The sequence below is a fragment of the Bos grunniens genome, chromosome 2 (assembly GCF_055505025.1).
Source record: "Bos grunniens cultivar Pamir isolate PY7600 chromosome 2, Bosgru_T2T1.0, whole genome shotgun sequence".
Taxonomy (NCBI): domain Eukaryota; kingdom Metazoa; phylum Chordata; class Mammalia; order Artiodactyla; family Bovidae; genus Bos; species Bos grunniens.
This window is the reverse complement of record NC_141166.1, coordinates 110664914-110687967: the sequence shown is the minus strand read 5'-3', so window position 1 is coordinate 110687967 and position 23054 is coordinate 110664914. Positions and strand designations below refer to the sequence as shown.

The 23054-nt window shown below is 41.8% G+C and overlaps 1 protein-coding gene across 4 annotated transcripts in view; it reads right to left on the bottom strand.

Moving 5' to 3' along the window:
* Positions 1-23054, bottom strand: part of MYO3B (myosin IIIB) — a 519880-nt gene that overhangs the window by 429083 nt on the left and 67743 nt on the right. For all 4 annotated transcript variants that reach the window (XR_015147500.1, XR_015147505.1, XM_086357182.1 and 1 more), the window contains exons 2-3: positions 2839-3022; positions 1763-1897 (exon numbers count right to left, since the gene is read on the bottom strand). Coding sequence is in view for 2 of the 4 variants with exons in the window: in XM_086357182.1 (XP_086213308.1) it covers positions 1763-1897; positions 2839-2985 (282 nt within the window). In the remaining 2 variants the exon portion in view is untranslated. The remainder of the gene's footprint in view (positions 1-1762; positions 1898-2838; positions 3023-23054) is intronic.

The window sequence follows — 23054 nt, the reverse complement described above, 5'->3', positions numbered from 1 at the left end:
GGTGGTGGCAGGTCTGAGCAGCCTACCTACCCACTCGTCAAATGGAGGGGGGGACAGTCCCTTTTCAGGCTCTGGAAAACCCCTGGAAGAAAACCCAGTTTTCTATATCTGAATACAGAATCTTTTTAAGTCAGGGTAAAATGAAAAGAAACTAAGACTTCTTGGTCACTGTACTTATTAAATGATAATCAAGTTTAAAACATTGAGGTCTTACAGAGTTTAAGAAGAATATAACCCTAGAGACACTAGAAATTATTATTTCAGAGACCCTAGAAATATTACTTTCCATATTGCACGAGAATAAGCATTTAAAAATTAATGTTATTAATATTCTAGAGCTTTGTACACTGGATAAAATCTGTAATATTCCCAGGGAAGCAGTGGGGGATAATAAAATCCAAAAGATGATACTATGAGAACATGCTATGCGACGTAACCAATCAACTAAACAGAAAAAGATGATTTCTAAAAACCAAAATCCCTTACATCTTTATATTCTGAAGAGCGCAACTAGTGTGACAGAAATGTTCCTTGCAGATTATCCCATCTGAATACAACAAATGAATTTCTCATACATGGTTGCTACGGCATCCAGTATATATTGTCTCATGACCAGGCCCTCCCAGAGCCAGATGGGAGGTTTTCAACAAAAGACCCCAGACGGTGAATCCAGGACTGACCTCCCCTTTGTTGCTTCTCTCTTAAAGCTTTCACACCTGTCCCCACGCTCCTGGATCACACGTGTGACCTCAGGCACGGACGCTGGTTCAGAGGGGTAGAGTCTAGGACAGATGAGGGTGGGCCTCGTGAGCACGAGGCAATACAACAGACCTGTCCTAATATACTGACTTCACATGCTGTCACTGCGTTGTTGCCATCTTAGTCCCACGGACGAACTGTATTTGCAGGGAATGGACTCTTTTGCACCCAGTTACACACATTCATTAACAAGGGAGAAAGAAGGGCAAGACTATAGAGGATACAGTGATGCTGGCTTCAGACTGTCTCTTCAAAGCAGATGTGGCCAGGAATATCAGCTGCTCCCTGCTCCCAAGTCTCAGAGGCAACTCTCACCAGGAATTGTGCCTAGCTACAGGAAACTTCCTCCCCCAAGGCCACATGCCCACCCAGGGTGGCATGCACCCAGTGATTGGTTGATGCAAAGATAAAATACAGGACGACCCTATAAGAGCATCCCAGGTCTTCTTCTCCCTGAGGATGGGCTGAGGCCTCTGTTGCACCTACACTGATGTTTCCTATCTCTCTTGTCCAATCCCACCTTCCGTCCAGGTCTAGCCCCCAAAAGAGGAACTCTCCAATAACCTTCCATACACAACTGTCAGAGTTTATTTTCAGGAAATCCAACCTGAGATGAGGATTAATGGCCATGAATGGGCTGATTCAAATTTGGCAAGCAAGTAAACCTTGGGTTAACAACTTTTGAAAATGAGCTGCAATCAGTTGGAACATGTTTTCTGTGAAATTTTCCCAGCCTGGAGTAGAAAATAACCTTTTCCAACTGTATTTTTATATTCATTGTATTAGAAAAAAAGATTGTTAAAACCTCAGAAGCAGAGAAACATGCACATTTTCAGCAACAGCCTACCTGTAAGAATGTAGAGAATACCACATCTGGTAAGGTACCTGTGTATGCAGGAGAGATCATTTCCCCTAAATGTGCATCTTATACTATTTAGGCAATAACGAGTCTGCTCACCCCTGCTCTGTCTGAATCGATGGTCACCCAGCGGGAGCCTCTTACCTCCAGGACCAGCCACAGCTGTCCTCCCACACAGTGATCCGCTTTGTAAAACATTCCGTAAAACTTTACAACATTGGGATGATTCGGGAGAAACTGCAAAATGTTGTATTCTGCCTCAATCTCTTCATCCATATCCTATATAGGGGAAAAAATGCATGCTGAATTCAGTATAATGTGTGAGGTAGGGTACAGAACTGATGCCATGATCAGGCAACGCCTTAATAAAGCATATTTAGTCTGCATTTTTTATGTCATCATTACCATATCCTGAAAACAATGAACATGTAGATACCAACTAAAGCCTCCTAGTTGTTAATCAGTAAAATGTCTTCATTATATATCTTTAATAATAATATCATAAATATCTTTTTAAAATTTAAAAATGTCTGAATTTTCAAAGCAATTAAAGAGAAGTAGTGCAAAGGGATCCAACCAGGATACAACACTTATAACCTCACTGTACTAAACAGTGGACAGCATTGTAAGCTCAGTGTTCAGTGCTCTGAATTATGATGCCAGGCTAAGATGACTGAACACCACAAGTCTGGGCCACTTTGTAACTTACAGAGAGACCAGACTGTGTAAACCCAAAACATCACTCTTAACAAGAGAATAACTGTTGAAGAGCCCTGGGGACTAAAACCAAAACAATAGTAAAATGGACAAAAGAGAAAAGCAAAGGAACTTTTGACCCCAGATGAAGTCCCTTCATTCAGATGGGCTGGACTTCCCTGGTGGCTCAGACAGTAAAGTGTCTGCCTATAATGCAGGAGACCCAGGTTCAATCCCTGGGTTGGGAAGATTCCCTGGAGAAGGAAATGGCAACCCATTCCAGTATTCTTGCCTAGAAAATCCCATGAACGGAGAATCCTGGTAGGCTACAGTCCCTGGGGTTGCAAAGAGTCAGACACGACTGAGCAACTTCACTTCACGTCACTTCATTCAGGAGGGCCAGGGAGTCATAACTCATTTTGGGATATCATGCCAGGTTTCAGTATCTCTAGAAAATCACCCCCAGAATCAAGAAGGAAGTTGAAAACTCAGTGTGCATGAAACCCTATATTGTGGGTACTTACACTGATTGGATCTAGAATTTTTACTGCGGCCAGGCTCCCATCTCTCTTATTAGTCACCTTGTAGACCTTGCCATAGGTGCCTTTACCTATGGTCTCTATAATTTCCCAGGTATCTGTGGGATCTGGAAGCGATTCAAGTCCAAGCATCGTGGCGTTGTAATGAAACAATCCATACAGATGTCTCCTGGTGGGAAGAAAAGCTTGTTATGAGCAACAGATCACAGGATTAGTGTCAGTGGGCTTTTGAAACAAGAATATTTTTATTTCTTAACCAGCAATCTTGTGGTACTTTCCTTTTTTTAACTGTCCCCTTGTATTTTAAGAAGACTTTTTTTTTTTTAAGAGATTTGAAGCCTGTTTAAGAAATGCGGGTAGTAGATAGACGGTGGGCAGCATGGCTCTGGAACATCTTCAAAAACACAATCCTAAAAGGGGAGATTATATCCACACACAAGGAGGGAGTAAAAGGGCCAAAGAGGATGTCCAGTCATGACCAGACAACCTCATTCTAGGTTGCTAGTAGTGGCTGCTGATGCCAGGAAAAAATCTGAAAGTCTCAGGTCTGAGATCTTTATAGCTAAATTATGTAACCTTGACCAGGTCTCTCTGATGGTCACTAGAAACTAGCACCCAGCCTCTGTGTGCAAAGTCTCTGTTAGGAAGAAGGATCTGGTGCCTGTACAAACCCCTATGTCCCTGTCCTTTCAGAAAGCTTATGTTAAATCTCCCAGGACTCCCTTGAGTCTCGAAAGGCTGGCTCAAGCATTAATGATTAGGAAATGTGAGGATGTAGAAACAAAGAATAGCTATTGGGCCAAGAAACTGGTAACAACTTAGACTATAAATTTGCCACATAGCAGAAACACTAAACTCCCAGTTCGCTGAAAGATACAGATAAAAGCCTGACACACATTTCTGAATTGTTTCTACAGAAGAAGACCGCAACCAGATGAAAACTGCTGACCATAAGAACAGAGATTCTAGACTGGTTGAAACTAGAAAGCTGATGATGCTTGCAGCTTCACCTTGATCCCAACCAATCCAAGATGCTTGTGCACAAGTCGATCACACACCCTCCCTCACACTGCCTTTAAAAGTCCTTCCCCAAAGCCATCAGGGAGTTCAGGTCTTCAGACTTCGGCCGTCTATTCTCTTTGGTTGATGTCCTGCAGAAAACATTGAACTTTCTTTCACCACACCCCGCTGTTGGTGGATTGGCTTTGGTGTGAGCAGATAAGAGAACCTAAATTGGATCTGGTAATAGCATCAGTCAGTGCACAGTATCCATTGTCATCCAGGTCTTAGGTCCTGCAAGGATTAGCCAAGCCAGACCCCATCCACACAGCAACAGCCTACTGTGGGAATCACACTGAATGGCTAATCAGAAGCTGCAAGCTCACCCCACCTTAGCAGTATTCTATTTAACAAGGACTTGGCCCTGTAAAATTTAAGTACTTTAAAGTACCAGCAGCAAGCTTGGCAGGCAAACAAAGTCACCCTAGACTGGTCCCATGAAAAAGCTCCTTCAAGTATAGTTACTCCAAGGCTAGAAGAGGGGTCTCAACCCCAGGTTGTTTCTAATCTCAGGAAAGGGGCCATTAGACTCCAACAGGAACAACCACAGCATCCAGTCCCCAGGTGTCCACCTGGAGTGAGCCCTTCTGCCTCATGCTGGGCAATCCAATTTCCACTTCTAATTATTTCCAGACTGCATTCACTCAAGACACAGCCTTTTGACTTGGAACAAAAATTCATTTTTCATCCTTACCCTTTCTGATGGGGGCATTTCAAAGATATTGAAAACCACTGCCAAAACCAAACAAAATCCCAATATCTGTGGTATTGATACTGGGAGGGAATCTGTCTTTCCAGAGTCCACCTGGCAGAAATTTCATGCTCTGAAGGGGTCTCCAACCAGCACCTTGAGAGCCCAGGCCAGGCTCATCCTGGGCTGAGACAATGACCCTAAGAGGTCAGGTGGTCAAACAACTCCTGATTTTCATCTTCTGGTTTCAAGATTCTAATGAACTCTAAGCTTTCCCCTTGGCCAGTGTTTCCCAAAATCCACCTTTCTCAGCACATGTTTCACAATTCTTGCCATATATGTATGTTACCTGTGCTATTAGCTACTAATTTAAATGACTTGCTTTTTTACATAAATAAATGTCTTTTTTTTTTTTTTTAATTTTTCTGTTGCCACAGACTGCTGGGAGAAATATCAACAACCTCAGATATACAGATAACACCACCCTAATGGCAAAGAATGAAGAGGAACTAAAGAGCCTCTTGATGAAAGTGAAAGAGGAACAGGAAAAAGCTGGCTTAAAACTCAACATTCAAAAAACTAATACCATGGCATCTCATCCCATCACTTCATGGCAAACAGATGAGGAAACAAAGGAAACAGTGACAGATTTTTATTTCTTGGGCTCCAAAATCATAGTGGGCGGTAACTGCAGCCATGAAATTAAAAGATGATTGCTCCTTGGAAGAAAAACTATGACAAACCTAGACATGCTAGAAAGAAGAGAGATCACTTTGCCAACAAAGAGCCATGTAGTCAAAGCTATGGTTTTTCCAGTAGGCGTGTACGGATGTGAGAGTTGGACCATAAAGAAGGCTGAGCATCAAGGAATTGATGCTTTTGAACTGTGATGTTGGAAAAGACTCTTGAGAGTCCCTTGGACAGCAGGAAGATCAAACCAGTCAATCCTAAAGGAAATCAACCCTGAATATTCATTGGAAGGACTGATGCTAAAGCCGAAGCTCCAATACTTTGGCCACCTGATGAGAAAAGCTGACTCAATGGAAAAGACCCTGATGCTGGGAAAGATTGAAGGCAGGAGGAGAAGGGGACAACAGAGGATGAGATGGTTGGATGGCATCACCAATTCAATGGACATGAGCTTGTGCAAACTCCAGGGAAGCCTGGTGTGCTGCAGTCCATGGTGTCACAAAGAGTTGGACATGACTGAGTGACTGAACAACAATAACAACATGGCATGTAGGATCTTAGTTCCTCGATCAGGGATCAAACCCACACCCCTGGCAATGGAAGTCTGGAGTCTTAATCACTGGGAAGTCCCATATATATCTTTTAAAAGCACTTCATATCCCTACCCTAAATCATTTGCCATATATCAAAATTAACTGTGAAAAGATGATTATACTAAAAGCAACAGTTGTTCAAGCACAGTCAGGGACTGCTGCCCCTGTTCTTTTGGGGAAAAGAAGGAGATCATGGAGTGATGGGGTAGAGTTAAAGACTAGCACAAACTTTCCCCTTAATCTCATCAGAAGACATGAAAAAGAATTAGCAAGTGAACAATTTTGTCACTATGTAATTCACTGTCCTTTATTGCAAGATCCTCAAAACCTCTGAACACCTTGGGAACGGCTCTTCAGCTCAGCTTTTACAAAAGCGAAAGGCGGGATCAACTGGGGATGTTGATTAAGGCCAGACAAGTGGGGATGGGGAGGGTAATGAGATGTGTTTCCTGGAGAGAAGAATCTGGGCCATCGATGTGGGTAGGATTACTTTATACTCACCAGGACAGGCCCTGTTTCTCCACTTGCATCTGGGCTCAGCGCCACTGACAGAGGTGCTGAGCCAAAATGCCTGCACGATCCAGGCCCTGCCCTGCCCAGCCCCAAGATCTGCCTAGCAACGCATCTCTCTGGGCCTCAGTTTCCTCACTGGCATGGTGGGGCTGCTTCTGCCACCCACTCCACATTGTGCCTATGAGTCTAAGAGGATGAAGACAGAATGAAGTGAATGTGGTGACTGCCGACCAGTGACAGTCGCCGTCACAAAGGCTCAGCACCATGTTCTGCCTCAGCAGAGGCAGCACAGCTTCTTGCTCTGTTCTATTTTACCCTCAGCCACAAACCAAATGAGAACCAAATTTGCTCTGCTCCAAAATGGCAACCCACTCCAGTATTCTTGCCTGGAGAATCCCAGGGATGGGGGATCCTGGTGGGCTGCCATCTATGGGGTCGCACAGAGTCGGACACGACTGAGGCGACTTAGCAGCAGCAGTAGCAATCAGTTATCAGTTTCCAACAAATGGCAAGAATTCGGTGTGCGCAAGTGAAATGAAATCATAGCCCGTGGCAGTGGGAAAGGACCCTGGAAGCCCTCGAATCAAGTGGTTTCCTAATGATTTGGGGCCATGACACCCTTTTGTTAAATTAAATCTTACTTAGGATGCTGATGGATAAGCTGAGAGAAGCGGTGTCCTTCTGGCTGAGCGAGGCTGGGGAACGGGTGCCTGCACTGTGCCTCCCATGGGGGACCAGAAGGGGCACCAGTGCCCTGGTCTGCTTGCAGCTGCTGGGTTCAGCACTGAGAGTCCTGTAGCCCGGGAAACCTCAGAACTAGGCAAACCAGGACAGTCTGTCACCTTAGACTCTGGGACCTTCTCTGAGCACTATTAGAAAATCCCTGATTAAGTAGCCTCCACCACCACCATCTCATCCCCTGCTATGGTTAAATTGCAACTTCCCCACACCCCAATTCATATGACTGTGTGTGTGTGTGTTAGTGTGTGTGTGTTAGTCTCAGTCGTGTCCGACTCTTTGCAACCCCACGGACTGTAGACCACCAGGCTCCTCTGTTCATGAGATTTCCCAGGCAAGAATACTGATGTGAGTTGCCATTTCCTTCTCAGAGGATCTTCCCAACCCAGAGATCAAACCTGGGTCTCCTGCATTGCAGATGGATTATTTACTGTCTGAGCCACCAGGGAAGCCTGCCCCAATTCATATATGGTGAAGTCCTAATCTCCAGTACCTCAGAATGTATTTGGAGATAGAGCCTTTAAAGAGGTAATCAAGGTAAAATGAGGTTATGGGGCGTAGGGGTGGGAGGAAGTTAATCCATATGACCAGTGTCCTTTAAAAAAGAGATTAGGGCACAGACACACGGAAGGAAGACTCTGTAACAGAGGGAAGATGGTTATCCTCAAGCCATGGAGAAAGCCCTCAGAAGGAACCAACTTTGCTGACATCTTAGTTTGACTACTAGTCTCCCGAACTTTGAAGAAATAAATTTCTGTTGTTTAAGCCACCCGGTCTGTGGTACTTTGGTATAGGAGTCCTACCTAGCTAACTAATGGGTTTCCCTGGTGGTTCAGTTGGTAAAGAATCTGCCTGCAATGCAGGAGACCTGGGTTCAATCCCTGGGCTGGAAAGATCCCTTGGAAGAGGAAATGGCAACTCACTCCAGTATTCTTGCCTGGAAAATTTGATGGACAGAGGAACCTGGCAGGCTACAGTCCACGGGGTTGCAAAGAGTCAGACTTGACTGAGCAACTAAGCGTTCGCGCACGCGCGCACACACACACACACACACACACTAATTTACAGATGAAACTGAAGTCCAGGTTGGTGACAGGACTGTGTCGGGGTAGTACAGGAATGGGAATCCAGGCTTTCCTAAGCCTACATAATAGAATTAAGGGAATCCTCTGATTAGCAATGGTTCTCTCGGACCAACTGCACCAAATACTGAACAGTTCTGTGAGGGAGATGCTTCCCACATGGAGGCCAAACGCGTCACAGACCTAATAGACAGCGCTCTCTGCACTCTGCAAAACAAGAAAAACTCACCAGAGGGGATCATCTACAGTCAACACCAGTAATGGGTGAGCGGGAGGCAGACTCCCCAGGTTCCACTGCCACGCCCATCATGTTGACCTGGACATTCGTTCACAGACAAGGTTAAATAAAGGTGGGGCAGAACAGGCACACATTAATAGGCTTGCCAGTCTGCTCTCTTTAAAATCAATACCCGACTCTATAAACTCTCTGATGATTGATTAAACAGCCAGCCCAAACAGTGGCTGCTTATACAGCCCCATAAAGGTGGTGATAATCTGCTCGGGGAGGCAGCCCCACAGACAGCTGAAAAGCTGCTCCTGGCCAGAATGTTAACCTTGGTGGGTAGATGGTGCTTCTGCCTATGTCTGTGCCCAGAGCCTCACGTAATTAGCCAGGAGTGACCAAAGAAGGGTCAGGAGCAGTTTGGAGTAAGAGGGATGAACGTGGGACTGCAGTTTCCTGAGTCCCCACCATGAGGTCTCCATCATTTTATTCAAACACAGAATTAAAGAGTGACCTCAGGAGATTTGGCTTCCCTGGGAACTCAGCTGGTAAAGAATCTGCCTGCAATGTAGGAGACCCCAGTTCAATTCCTGGGTCAGGAAGATCCCCTGGAGAAGCGATAGGCTACACACTCCAGTATTCTTGGACTTCCCTGGTGGCTCAGCTGGTAAAGAATCTGCCTGCAATGCTGGAGACCTGGGTTCGATCCCTGGGCTGGAAAGATCCCCTGGAGAAGGGAACACCTATGCACTCCAGTATTCTGGCCTGGAGAATTCCATGGACTGTGTAGGTCATGGGGTTGCAAAGAGTTGGACACGACTGAAGACTTTCACTTCACTCAGGAGACTTGAAGTCTCAAGTTACATGGGTTGCTCTCAATGCAAAACAAATAGAAGGACAAATCTACCTGGGAAGATGTGAGTGATGGCATTTTTCAGCATGAGACGGGTTCATTCAGTTTACACCCCAATTCATATTTCTTATGGACCTGGACATGTCTGGAGTGTGGCTGTTCTAGAGTGAAGACTTGGTGAATACTCTTTGATTTTTTTATGTAGTAATACTATGGAAGTTGATACCACAAACAGATTTCTGATCAAAGTCACTACTCTCTCAGAGCAAGATTTGCTGTCCCCTCTCTTCCTGCGGCATCCAGACCCTTCCACTATGGGGAAAAGCTATCAGCAAGGCAAGGAGGACATCACTTACGAAAGAAATCTCCATCTAGTACATAAGCGTAGCCTAGGTATTAAAGGAATGTTTCCCTACCTTTGCCCACACATCACAATTAACAAAATATCTAGGATATATCCAACTTCTTATTACTTAAGCCACCAGATAGATAGATAGAAAAGCAGACAGATATTTAATAAGAGACTTTGAACAACGGGGCTTCCCTGTGGCTCAGATGGTGAAGCATCTGCCTGCAATTCAGGAGACCCAGGTTCAATCCCTGGGTCAGGAAGATTCCCCTGGAGAAGGAAATGGCTACCCACTCCAGTACTCTTGCTTGAAAAACTCCATGGACTGTTGCCTGAGGAGCCTGGTAGGTGACAGTCCATGGAATCGCAAAGAGTCGGACACAACTGAGAGACTTCACTTTAAACAACAAGGTCCTACTGTATCTCACAGGGAACTATATTCAGTATCTTGTAATAACCTATAATGAAAAAAAATCTGAAAAGAACTCACATAAATATTTATATGTATATATAACTAAGTCACTTTGCTGTACTCCAGAAACCAAGACAACATTGTAAACCAACTATGCTTCAATAGAAAGAAAAAAGAGACTTTATCTTTGTGGTAACAGAATCCCTTAGAAGTTAAGAATAATAGTCTTTGTTTTGTTTTGTGTTTAGAAGGCAATCTCCTAGAGTCATAGGCCGTGCCTCGTTGCAGCAGTTGGGAAAGCAGGCTGTCAATAATATACTTTCTGTTGATAAGTACAAATGGACTGAACACGACCTCTGTTTGCAACTAAGAGCAGGGGCAGGTCTTGCCCCACCAGAGAACAGCTCGGCTCCAGGACCTTCTACCGCAAGAGAGGGGCACCTTGCCCAGGTTACACGTCACACTGCAGTGAGGAGTTCCCATGTGGCTGTAAAGTAGTAGCACATCTGCTGCTTTATCTTAGCAGGACTGAATGTCTAAAGACTTCCTGAGGAGTTCTGGTTACAATTATCAGCAGAGGACACTTTAAAAAATAAGCCAACATATTCCAAGCTTAGGTTGCAGCAAACATTTCACCATAGAGATTTAAATTCCACACATTTTTAGCAATCACAAAGGAAAGTCAGGCATCCTGATGGAAGAACACCCTAAGAAAGAGTGTTGCCAAAAAAATTAAAGCTGAATCTGATCAGACTTCTAGATTACCAATTTACAGGAATAACACAGGTCAGGGCTAGACAACCCCGTGGGTGTACAATAAGCAAAATCCAGACTAGGTAAGAAACGCTCCAAGACAAATGACCCAACTTCTTCAAAAAACAAACTGCAAATGAAAATAAATAAACTGAAAGGGAAAACCTCAGGATGAAAAGGTGATTATGACTTATGATACATACCAAATATAAAATAAACTGGATTCACAAAAAAAAAACTCAAAAAAAATAACAGTTATGAGATTATTAGGACACCGACTAGTTATTTGATGATATTAAAGACATATTGCTAATTATTTGAGTTATGATAACTATATTTGTGGCTGTAATTTTAGTCCTTTACTCTTATCAATACATCCTGAAATATTTACAGGTACAACAATAAGCTGTCTGGAAAAATATGAGTGGAAAAAATACAGGGCGTACATGACACAGATTGGCCATGGGAGATTATTATTGAAGCTGCGTACATGAGGGCTCATAATCATGTTCTGTTTGTATTTGTATGTTTTTCAATTCCCTATTTTGGAGATTATAAAAAGTTTTAAAACTTCTGTGTAATTAATGTACGTCAGCATACATTCTGATATTCATACACCAGGTCAATCCTACCTCTCCCTGAATCACTTCCTCATAGTGGATGATATTCTATAAAAGTGTCTCCTGACTGCTACATGTAAAAGAATGAAGTTAGAATATTCTCTAACACCACAGGGGCTTCCCATTTGGTGCTTAGTGGTAAAGAAGTCTCCTGCCACTGCAGGAGACATAAGAGATGCTGGTTCAATCCCTGGGTCAGGAAGATCCCCTCGGTAAAGAAATGGCAACTCACTAACACCATACACAAAAAATAAACTCAAAACGTGTTAAAGACCTAAATGTTAGACCAGATATTATAAAACTCCTAGAGGAGAACATAAGTAAAACACTATATGACATAAATCACAATATTCTTTTGGATCCATCTCCTAGAATAATGGAAATGAAAACAAAAATCAATAATTGGGACCTAATTAAACTTTAAAAACTTTTGCACAGCAAAGAAAATCATAAACAAAATGAAAAGACAACCTACAGAGTGGGGGAGAATATTTGCAAATGATGCAACTGACAAGGGATTAATCTCCAAAATATACAAACAGTCATGTAACTCAATTAAAACAAAAAAAAACAAATAACCCAATCAAACATGGGCAGAAGATCTAAATAAACATTTCTCCAAAGAAGACATACAGATGGCCAAAAGGTACATGACAAGATTCTCAACGCAACTAATTATTAGGGGAATGCAAAGCAAAACTACAGTGAGGTATCACCTCACACTGGTCAGAATGGCCATCGTCAAAAAGTCTACAAATAAGAAATGCTGGAGAGTGGGTGAAGAAAAAGAAACTCTCCTACACTATTGGTGAGATTGAAAAACTGGTGTAGCTGTTATGGAAAACAGTATGGCGGTTCCTTAAAAAAACAAAAAAGTGGAATTACCATATGATCCAGTAACCCCACTCCTGGACAGAGGAAAACCATAATTTGAAAAGATACAGGCACTCCATATTCATTACAGTACTATTTACAATAGCCAAGACATGGAAGCAACCTAAATATCCATTGACAGATGAATGAATGAAGAAAATGTGGTATATTTATACAATGGAATATTACTCAGCCATAAAAAATGAAATAATGCCATTTGCAGCATGGATGCACCTAGAGATAATCATACTACGTGAAATAAGCCAGACAGAGAAAAACAAATATCATATGATATCATTTATATGTGGAATCTAAAAAAATGATGCAGATCAACTTACATACAAAATAGAAACAGACCCACAGACAAAGAAAAAAAAAAAATTATGGTTACCAAAGGCAAAAAGGAGGGAGGGATAAATTCAGGAGTTTGGGATTAACATATACACACTATACACATAAAATAGATAACCAAAAAAACCTACTATATAGCATAGGGTACTATGCTCAATATTCTGTAATAACCTATATGGGAAAAGTATCTGAAAAAGAATAGATATATGTTTATGTATAACTGAATCACTTCACTGTATACCTGCAACTAACACAACATTATAAATCCATATTTCAACAAAAATAAATTAATTTTTTTAAGTCTCAAAGTCTCATGTGGGCTAGCACTGGAGTCATTAAGAAATAGTAAACCACCAATATAAGATCAACAATAAAACACTCTGATTCTAAAGCACCCACGCTCGTATTGTCCAAAAGTCACCTTTCTGTCTACCTCTAGGTGACCGAGGCACAGTCAGTCCCCCACAGTGGCTGATGTCCCAGCCCAAACTGCCACTAAATGCAGAACTGTAGTTACGAGAAACTAATGAACCGCTGAATGGCACAGGAAAATCAATAGGCAGAAGAAGGCAAGTGACCTTCTTCTGCCCGTCCAACTCCTGTTCTTTTTTCCTGAAGGAGGAAGAGAGAAAGAACACCAACACACAGACACTGAAATAAAAAGGCTCATCACCAAAAAGATCTGTGATCTTTTTCCTCTGGTCTCTGAAAGAGGACTGCCCAATGGCCTGAAGCTGAATCTGCCCAAGGCTAAATGCAGAGTCACTACCTAGCTGGGTGGGTGGCCCCTAAGCAGCCGGTGAAAGGCCTAGAGGGAAAATGAAGGATAGTCCAAGGTGAGTCTTGGCTTTGGCAATAAAAGGAATCCACAAAACAAATTTCACATGGTGCCCTTAAAACTGATGTGTTTAGTGAAAAAGAAGGAAACAAACTAGTCCAAAGAAAAACGGTCCTCCTGATAAATTCCCTACTCATTCACCTGTGTCTTTTCAGAGGCCCTATGAGCTGATAGACCACAAGGGGTCAAAAGCAAATAGATGAGCTCAATTCTTCCAGGGCTGAAGAGAGCACTAAATATCCTCACTGTGAAGTGGGGCCATTTCTTCCATGTCCTACTGCTCTTGCCTTGTGCTTTTGCCCATCACCTCTGTAGATTAATAAAAAATTAGACTTGGGGTTTCAAGGTGCCTGTACATCAACAATAGGTCATAGATTAGCCCGTGTGTGCTCAGTCACTAAATCGTGTCCAACTCTTTGCTCCTCTGTTCATGGGGTTGTCCAGGCAAGAATACTGGAGTGGGGTGCCATTTCCTCCTCTAGGGGATCTTCCCGACTCAGAGATCAAACCCACGTCTCCTGTGTCTCTTGCATTAGCAGGTGTAATTCTTTACCACTGAGCCACCTAAGAAGCCCATTGGATTAGCCCAAGTGATTATAAAATTTATCATTTATGCACTTCCCATCACTTCATGGGAAATAGATGGGGAAACAGTGGAAACAGTGTCAGACTTTATTTTTTTGGGCTCCAAAATCACTGCAGATGGTGATTACAGCCATGAAATTAAAAGACGCTTACTCCTTGGAAGGAAAGTTATGACCAACCTAGATAGCATATTCAAAAGCAGAGACATTACTTTGCCAACAAAGGTTTGTCTAGTCAAGGCTATGGTTTTTCCTGTGGTCATGCATGGATGTGAGAGTTGGACTGTGAAGAAGGCTGAGCACTGAAGAATTGATGCTTTTGAACTGTGGTGTTGGAGAAGACTCTTGAGAGTCCCTTGGACTGCAAGGAGATCCAACCAGTCCATTCTGATGGAGATCAGCCCTGGGATTTCTTTGGAAGGAATGATGCTAAAGCTGAAACTCCAGTACTTTGGCCACCTCATGCGAAGAGTTGACTCATTGGAAAAGACTCTGATGCTGGGAAGGATTGGGGGCAGGAGGAGAAGGGTACAACAGAGGATGAGATGGTTGGATGGCATCACTGACTCGATGGACGTGGGTTTGAGTGAACATCGGGAGTTGGTGATGGACAGGGAGGCCTGGCGTGCTGCGATTCATGGGGTTGCAAAGAGTCGGACACGACTGAGCGACTGAACTGAACTGAACTGAAAAGTAAAAGAAATGATCAGGCTGTGTTCTAAAACAAGTTACATTTCCAAAGATACGCAGGAGAAGATGCCTCCTGCCAAGTAGAGTAATGCTAGCACAGCACTTTTAAACAATATTTCGGAAAGAAAAGCAAAGTCAATATCAATCGAGCATGACTGCCCCAATGTCCAATACCCATACATCAGAGGGCAAAATGAACAGTCCAGACAGACAGATGTTTCCTGGTAAAATTAACTGAGTATCAAGGCAGAGAGAGAATTTTTCAGGTACAGAGGACAGATACACACACACATACACACACACAAATCCATACCCCAAAACAAAACGAAAAGCAAACAGAACAGAACAGAAGCTCAGGTTTCTCTCCATACCAACACTTAGTACTCATTAGAGGAAAATCTGTAATCTATGTGTACAATAGTCTGAGGGAGAAAAAAGTGTGAACATTTTTATATTTAGCCAAAGTGTTATTCAAGAATAGAGACAATAAACATTTTCAGACATGGAAGAGCTCAGTGATTTTGCGACTCCTACTTGAAAAAAAAAATTACTTGAGTTCAAAGCTGAGCAAGCAAAGAGATAAAGGTGGAGGAAAAAGTCTGATAGGGATATCTGAAATTATATTTTGAAATGATACAAAGCAGCAGTAGGAAGTACATTTACAGAGGGAACTGTTATACATTTTAATAATAAAAAAATAGTAAACCAAATTAACAAGAGAGGGAAAGTTTCTCTACTTTCTAAAGATGATAAATCAAGAAATTGACATTTAAATATACTATTTAAAATTATAAAGTTAACCAAGTGAAATAATATTAATTAAAAAAAGGAGAAAGCATATGTGTTAATTTTCTCACTCGTTTCACTAGTGAGTCACTAGTAATTGATATATTGATACACAGAAGTTAAAATCACTATACAAAGTTATAAAAAGAATCTCTAAAAGACAAAAAAATCGACTATAAATCCTTGACATTATCATTAAAACATACACTTACTCATACAGACACATGTATATTTATCACATGAAGAAAAGACAAACCATGCGGTAAGAAACAGGGGAGAGGTGGGCAGCATTAAAGACAGAAAATATAATAAAAGTTAAGAAGCATTAAAAATGTTCAGATGAAATTAAAAGATGCTTGCTGCTTGGAAGAGAAGCTATGACAAACATAGACAGCATTGAAAAGCAGAGATGTCACTTTGCCAACAAAGGTCTGTGTAGTCAAAGCTATGTTTTTTCCAGTAGTCATGTATGGATGTGAGAGTTGGACCATAAAGCAGGATGAGCGCCAAAGAATTGATGCTTTTAAACTGTGGTCCTGGAGAAGACTCTTGAGAGTCCCTTGGATTGCAAAGAGATCCAACCAGTCAATCCCAAAGGAAATCAACCCTAAATATTCATTGGAAGGATTGATGCTGAAGATGAAGCTCCAATACTTTGGCCACGTTATGTGAAAAGCCCAACTCCTTAGAAATGACCCTGATGCTGGGAAAGATTGCAGGCAGGAGAAGGGGACGACAGAGGATGAGATGGTTGAATGGCATCACCGACTCAATGGACATGAGTTTAAGCAAGCTTTGGGAGATGGTGAAGGACAGGGAAGCCTGGTGTGCTGCAGTCCATCAGGTCACAAAGAGTTGGACATGACTGAGCAATAAAAAGCAAAAATATTATATCAATAAATATAGGATTCTTTAATAAGAACAAACCAAATCTACAGAGATCCACACTAAAATAAACTATCTAAGAGTCTTTGTGACTCAGAAAGTTTAAAAGTAAAAGGAGGTTAAAGAATAGCCAGTCAAATGGTAACAACAACAAAAATCACAGTATTAATACTAGAAAAGAGTAAGTTCAAGGCAAAAACTATTAAAGAACATGAAGTGTTATTAGTATGTTCAATAATAATAATTGAGCAATTACTATGCATCAGGTACAATTCTGGAGAAGGAAATGGCAACCCCCTCCAGTATTCTTGCCTGGAGAATCCCATGGACAGAGGAGCCTGGAGGCCTACAGTCAATAGGGTCTCAAGAGTCGGACACGACTTAGTGACTAAACCACCACCACCAGGTACAATTCTACATACTATTAGAATAACCAAAGTTTAAATCAGTAATGAATTTATAAGTATAATAAATCTTTCAGCACCAGAGACAGTGTTAAAATTTATAAAAACAGAAACCTCTAGAAGAAATCAGCAAAACACAATAATAGGTAACAGATATTGTAGGTCATGACAGAACAAGGAGACAAAATAAGAAATCTGAATCATACAGTCAAACTGGTTAACCCAGTTGATATATATCTAAGTGCATAATCTAACATAAAACCTCTTTTCTAGTACTGATGGGATATTTAACTTTAAAAAGATAGAATACATTAGTCCACAAAACAAAGTCTCAATGTATTCCAGGAAAGTGGAATTAGAACACTCTTCCCTGACCACACTGCAATAAAACTAAATGTTAATAATAAAAACAAGAAAAATCCTTGTCACCTGAAAATCTTAAAGCCCTCTCAGATCTTGACACAGTGGAAAAAGTTAAAACTGAAATTATAGTATATAAAAAAATCACAATATTAAAGATAGTACCTAGCAAAAAAAAAAACTTTAGAAGCTGGACTCAATGTAGGAGCTGGGGAAAAACAAAATAAAATCGATAATAATAAACCAGTTTAGTCAAGAAAAGGAGATTGTTTCTAATAGGAACAAACCTCAAGGTCCATCACTATGGAGAGATTGTATGATAAATCATAATAATCACATAAAACAAAATATCATCTATCACATGTAATCACTTAACAGAAAGTAAGTTTTGCTTCAGCTAATATAGAAGAATGTCAAAATGGACAATTACAGTTTTTTAAAAGTATTGAACAATGTGTAAAGATAACTTTTGTGTAAATAGAAATCAAATGTACATTTACAGCCATTTTATGTGTGTGTGTGTGTGTGTATCTATGCATTTTCCAGAAGGCTATAAAACTCAGACTTTAGGGAAAATTACCAGGAGAAGCACCAGAGAGGTTGGAAAATAGAGAAACTAATTTTGAAATTAATATAATTTTTCAAAACTTCATACCTATCTACACAATACTTTTTTGCTGGGACATAGATTATTTTATTTTACAAGATAAAATTTGTTTTAACAAATAAGAGATCTCTAGAGAGATTATTCTCACCCAGATGCACGCTGGAGTCATGGAAAAGCAAAAACCACATGAAGCTGTAGAAGCCCATCTTTAGAGGAAGAAAGAAGAAAAACCCAAAGGACCATATGCTTGAGAGAGGGCTGGTGACTGGGTTCACTATGAGCGCTGTACCAGGGCCCTCTCAGGCCTGCTGAACTTTGCTGTCTGTCCTGGAATATCCATGAAATTTCCTATTACGTTCTCCTAAGACGCCCCCCAACACAGGTCCCCTTCTCACAATGTGTGTCTCTCACAGGCTGACTTGAGTTCCTAACAACCCCAAAGGAGCCTTGGCCTGTACCTTGCTGAATACCCTGCGTCATTCCATAGTGTGGGTGCAGCCTTACCTTGCTGAAAATAAAGCAAACTGAAGCTTAAACCCCGTGAACTCCTAGTCAATCATGCCTAGCGAGCATGATTTAAATAGAAACTTGTCCAGCAACATTCCAGAATGAGAATATTCATGATGACGATATCCATGTCTGAGTATCTTACTAAGAAGATTTTGTCTATATGTTATAGTATGTTCTACATGAATCATAAATCATAGGACAATGCTTTTAAAGCTGGAAGCATAGCTTTTAAAAAGAAATCAGAAGAGTGAACAGTGAAAGTTCAGAATAAAATTTGTCCAAATATTAAATATAATAAACATGCAGGGACAGACAAAATTTAAAAACCACATACCATACAAGCGTGAACAAATCAGAACAATTCCAAACCAATGCATAAGCAAGTGCATGATGTAACGGCCAAGGCTGGTAAGACAGCGACAAGGCCCCTTCATAAGAACTGGCTTCTTCACAAACAACCCACCTGCACATGGTTAGATAGGACCCACTCAAGTACAGCACAGATCTCATCTCTTCTGGGAGGCTCCCCTACTCTTGCCAGGAGAGGTGCCCTTTCTTAGTGGTCTCAGGTATTATTAGGCACTCTTAGGGTATTACGTATTTTTTTCCAGCAGTAATCACATTGCCTGACATTTATTGTTCACATGTTGGTTTTCTCCAGTGAGCTCCTAAGAACAGAGGCCATGCCTTAAAATTTTTCTCTGACTCATCAGTAAATACGCAATGTATAATCAGTGTTCAATAAATACTTATTTAATATAGGATTAAAAATCAAAACTTTAGAAACCAGTGAGGTTTCCTTAATTAAAAAATAATACAATTCTAGCTTCATAAAACACTAAGACAATACAGAAAAATAAAGAAATAAAAATATCACAATGCTCATAAAATTCCACCATCCAAACATAATGTCTCTGAACTATAAATATCATTGCAGATACTAATACATACACTCACATATACTCACATAAAGATGAATGGCTATGCTTGTTTGTTTCACAAGGCAGAGGATCTGGTTTCCAGCCCCATCTCCCTACTGAATCTCTATTTCAAAGGTTTCAGTCATGAAATTCAAGACACTTAATCCTCATCCTTACCCTCCAGGAAATCAGCCATCAGCGAACCCTCCAGGGCTGTTGTCTTTTTTACAAAACACTCCCTTCCCTTTGTTTTCTTTATACCTTATTTTGCTGGTTCCTAATCTGCCTCTTCATTCTCCCATTAATGTGGACATTTAAGCCCAAATCCTCCCTTCAGTCCTTCACTTGTCTTACAAATGGCTCATCTCCACTGATGGCTTTAATAATCATGTCATAGCAGGTGGCGCCATCTTTCCAGCCCTATTCCTCTGAGCCCCAGACCAGGATTACTAACTGCTTGCCACACATCTCCACTAACATGCAACCCTTAATTTGCAAAACCCTCAGACATTGCACATGTAAGATTAACCAACCACCTTTGGCTTCTCAAAGCCACTACTCAATTCCCAATGTCCATTAGGGGCTCCATCATTTTTTTCTGGTAGCCAAAGCTACAGCCTCACTCTTACATTAGTCAGCCACTAAGCTGTGGCCATTCTTTGTTCATTTTTGTCTCTCCCTTTTCATCCTCACTGCTGCTACCTCTGTGCATCTTATCAGGGATGGCTACAAGAAGAGCCTTCTTGTCTCCCTTCCTCTAGTCTCCTTTTATTACAACTCCTAATATACCTCACAACCACATACAACATCCAAAATCATCAAGTAATTCATGTCACAATCTTGCTTAAACAAATAACCTGTGATGGCTCCCTACTGCTAAAGGCAAAATTTAAAGACAACATTCTTTAAATATTTAAGACCTCAATAACCTAAATACAGCTTTCCATTCCTTTCCCAAAACTCCTTCCATTTCCTTGTGTCAAGCTTGTGATGAATTTCAACCTAAACCCTTGCCATTTTCTGAGCCATCCTTGGATGTTTGCACCTCTGTCATTTTGGATTTCTGCCAAGAAGAGTGCTCATTCCACCATATCCATTAATCAAGAATCCTGCCAGTCCTTCAAGAGCCAGCTCATGTTCCCTATCCCTCCACAGATAGGCAGCACCTCCTCCTCTGAACTCAACTCCCCTTCAGGATCTCAGTCTTCTTATAGACAGGGACCATCTAATTCATATGAGTCCCCTCTGCCCTTGCATCAGCTGTCACTCAACAAATATTTATGAAACCAAAGAGAAGAAAAGATGGAATGCAATTAAACAGGGAGGACTGAATTTTGGAGTCCCAAAGTAATAACTTAAGCTGACCCTTGAAGAAAGTCTATGCCTTTAATTAGTAGGGATTGTGGAAAAGATATGCAAGAAAAAAATTAATGAAGGCATATTGAACATTTTCAACAAGAAAGCCTTTCACTATGGAGGGCTGTCCTGGATATTTCAGAATTGTGTGCCAGCCCCCTTTCCCTTGTGACAACCACAGGCAGTCCCCAGCCCTCTTCCAGGTGAGGATAAATTAAGGTGAGCCGTGGGCACTGGAGAAGAAACTGGTGAACCCTGACAAGATTTGACTGGAGCAAAAGAATTACTTCCACCAAAGAGATGAGAAGAAGTACACCCAGCACCATTTATCTTTCACCCCCTCATGCTGCTGTGGAGGAAATAAAGCAACTGACAGCCACTCCTTTTTCCATCAGCTTCCTCATGTACACACTGAGAAGCAGTGAAAATATAAGATGAAAAGCATGGTCACTAACTCTGGGTTCAAATCTCAGCTTTTATACTTACTAGCTTCATTGGAGAAGGCAATGGCACCCCACTCCAGTACTCTTGCCTGGAAAATCCCATGGACAGAGGAGCCTGGTAGGCTGCAGTCCATGGGGTGGTTAAGAGTCAGACACAACTGAGCCATCACTTTCATGCATTGGAGAAGGAAATGGCAACCCACTCCAGTGTTCTTGCCTGGAGAATCCCAGGGACGGGGGAGCCTGGTGGGCTGCCGTCTATGGGGTGGCACGGAGTCGGACACGACTGAAGCGACTTAGCAGCAGCAGCTTCATTGGAAAGGAGAGAATTGCTTAACCCTCTGTGCCTCTGCTTCTCATCCATTAAACAGAAATAATGAGACACCTTTCAGAGTTGTGTGGTAGTCCCAGCCAGCAGAAGGCACAAAACACATTGTTTATTAGTACATCCTGGAAAAAATCCACTAGCTAGAAAAGAGAGAATATCACCGCTGGATACACTTTCAATACCAGGAAAACCCCTTCTATCATAGAGAGCGTTTTCTGAGTAAATATTAGATGCTGGACACTACGCCAGCTGCCATGCTTCCATGAGACAGTAGCCGTTACTATTTCTACTTTATAGATAAGAAAACTGAGGCACCGAAAGGTTAAGTGAGTTAAGCTGTCTACTAACTGTCTGGCAGGGCTTCCCAGCTGATGCTAATGGTAAAGAATCTGACTCCCAATGCTAGAGACACGGGTTTGATCCCTGGATCGGGAAGATCCCTGGAGTAGAAAATGGCAACCCACTCCAGTATTCTTGCCTGGAAAATTCCATGGGCAGAGGACGCTGGTGGGCTACAGTCCTTGGGGCCATAAAGAGTTAGACACGACCGAGTGACTGAACACACATGCACACTGTCTGGGGGTGTTCTGGGTGCTGAGGATATAGCCAACACCTCAACTGGTGATCAACACAGGCTAAAACCATGCCTTCATAGAGCTTATATTCTAGCAGGGGGAGAGAGAGAATCAACAAAATAAATAAACATAAAAAACAGATGATGGGTGGTGATCAGCTGCTGGGAGAAAATAAAGTAGGAAAGGTGGATAGAAAGAGTGGTGAAAGGTAGGGGAACTGCAATTTTAAAATGCATGGCCAGAGAAGTATCACTGACCAAGAGGCCTTTGAGAAATGAAAGGAAAGAGATGAAAGAGTAAAAATCTTAGCCAGGGATTTGGAGTGGGAGCCATTCCTAATAGAGGGTATAGGAAGTACAAAGGCCATGAGGCAGGCGTTTGCCTGGCTTATTCAGGAAACAGCAAGAAGCCAGTGCAGCTTCAGTGGAATAAGCAAAGGAGAGAAGCCAGAAGTGGGGTCAGAGAGAATGGGGTGGGGAAAGAGAAGAGATCATGTAGGTCTTCGTTAGCTTTGTAAGGTAAGGACTTGGATTTTACTTAGAAAGCTGTTGGTGGTTTTTGAGCAGGAGGGACATGATCTGACTTATGTTCTAACAAGTTACTCTGGTGGCTGCGTAGAGAGTGGGCTGAAGGAGATGTCACTTGCAGGTACCTTAAGAACAGCCAAAGTTATTGGCAAGAGCACAGGAGTACCAATGCCGTCCTCAGTTCTAGCAGGTGTAATCCAAATGGACTTTTTTCAGAGTAAAGTGCTTGGGAAGCCTCTTTCCACTCTATCTAGGATGTCTTGTTGACTACATAGGTCATAGGGAACCAGCCTTCAACTATTCAGTACTAGGACCCTTTCTAAAGCAGACTGTCAGGATGAAATCCACAGCGGCTGGATGGAAATTGCCACATTCACGCTCATTACTCCTTAGTGTTTCCCTCATTTTTGGTGGTGAAGCTGAGTACAGAACTGGTTGTCCAGTCTGAGTACATGGTAGGCCTTCTATGATGGGAACATTTAGAAGATGGTCAAGCGGGAGGACAAAGTCCAAAGAGAGCTAGGATTAAGCTTAGCCAGATATTCCACAAAATGCATATTGACACCTACTCTGAGCAAATCAGCTACC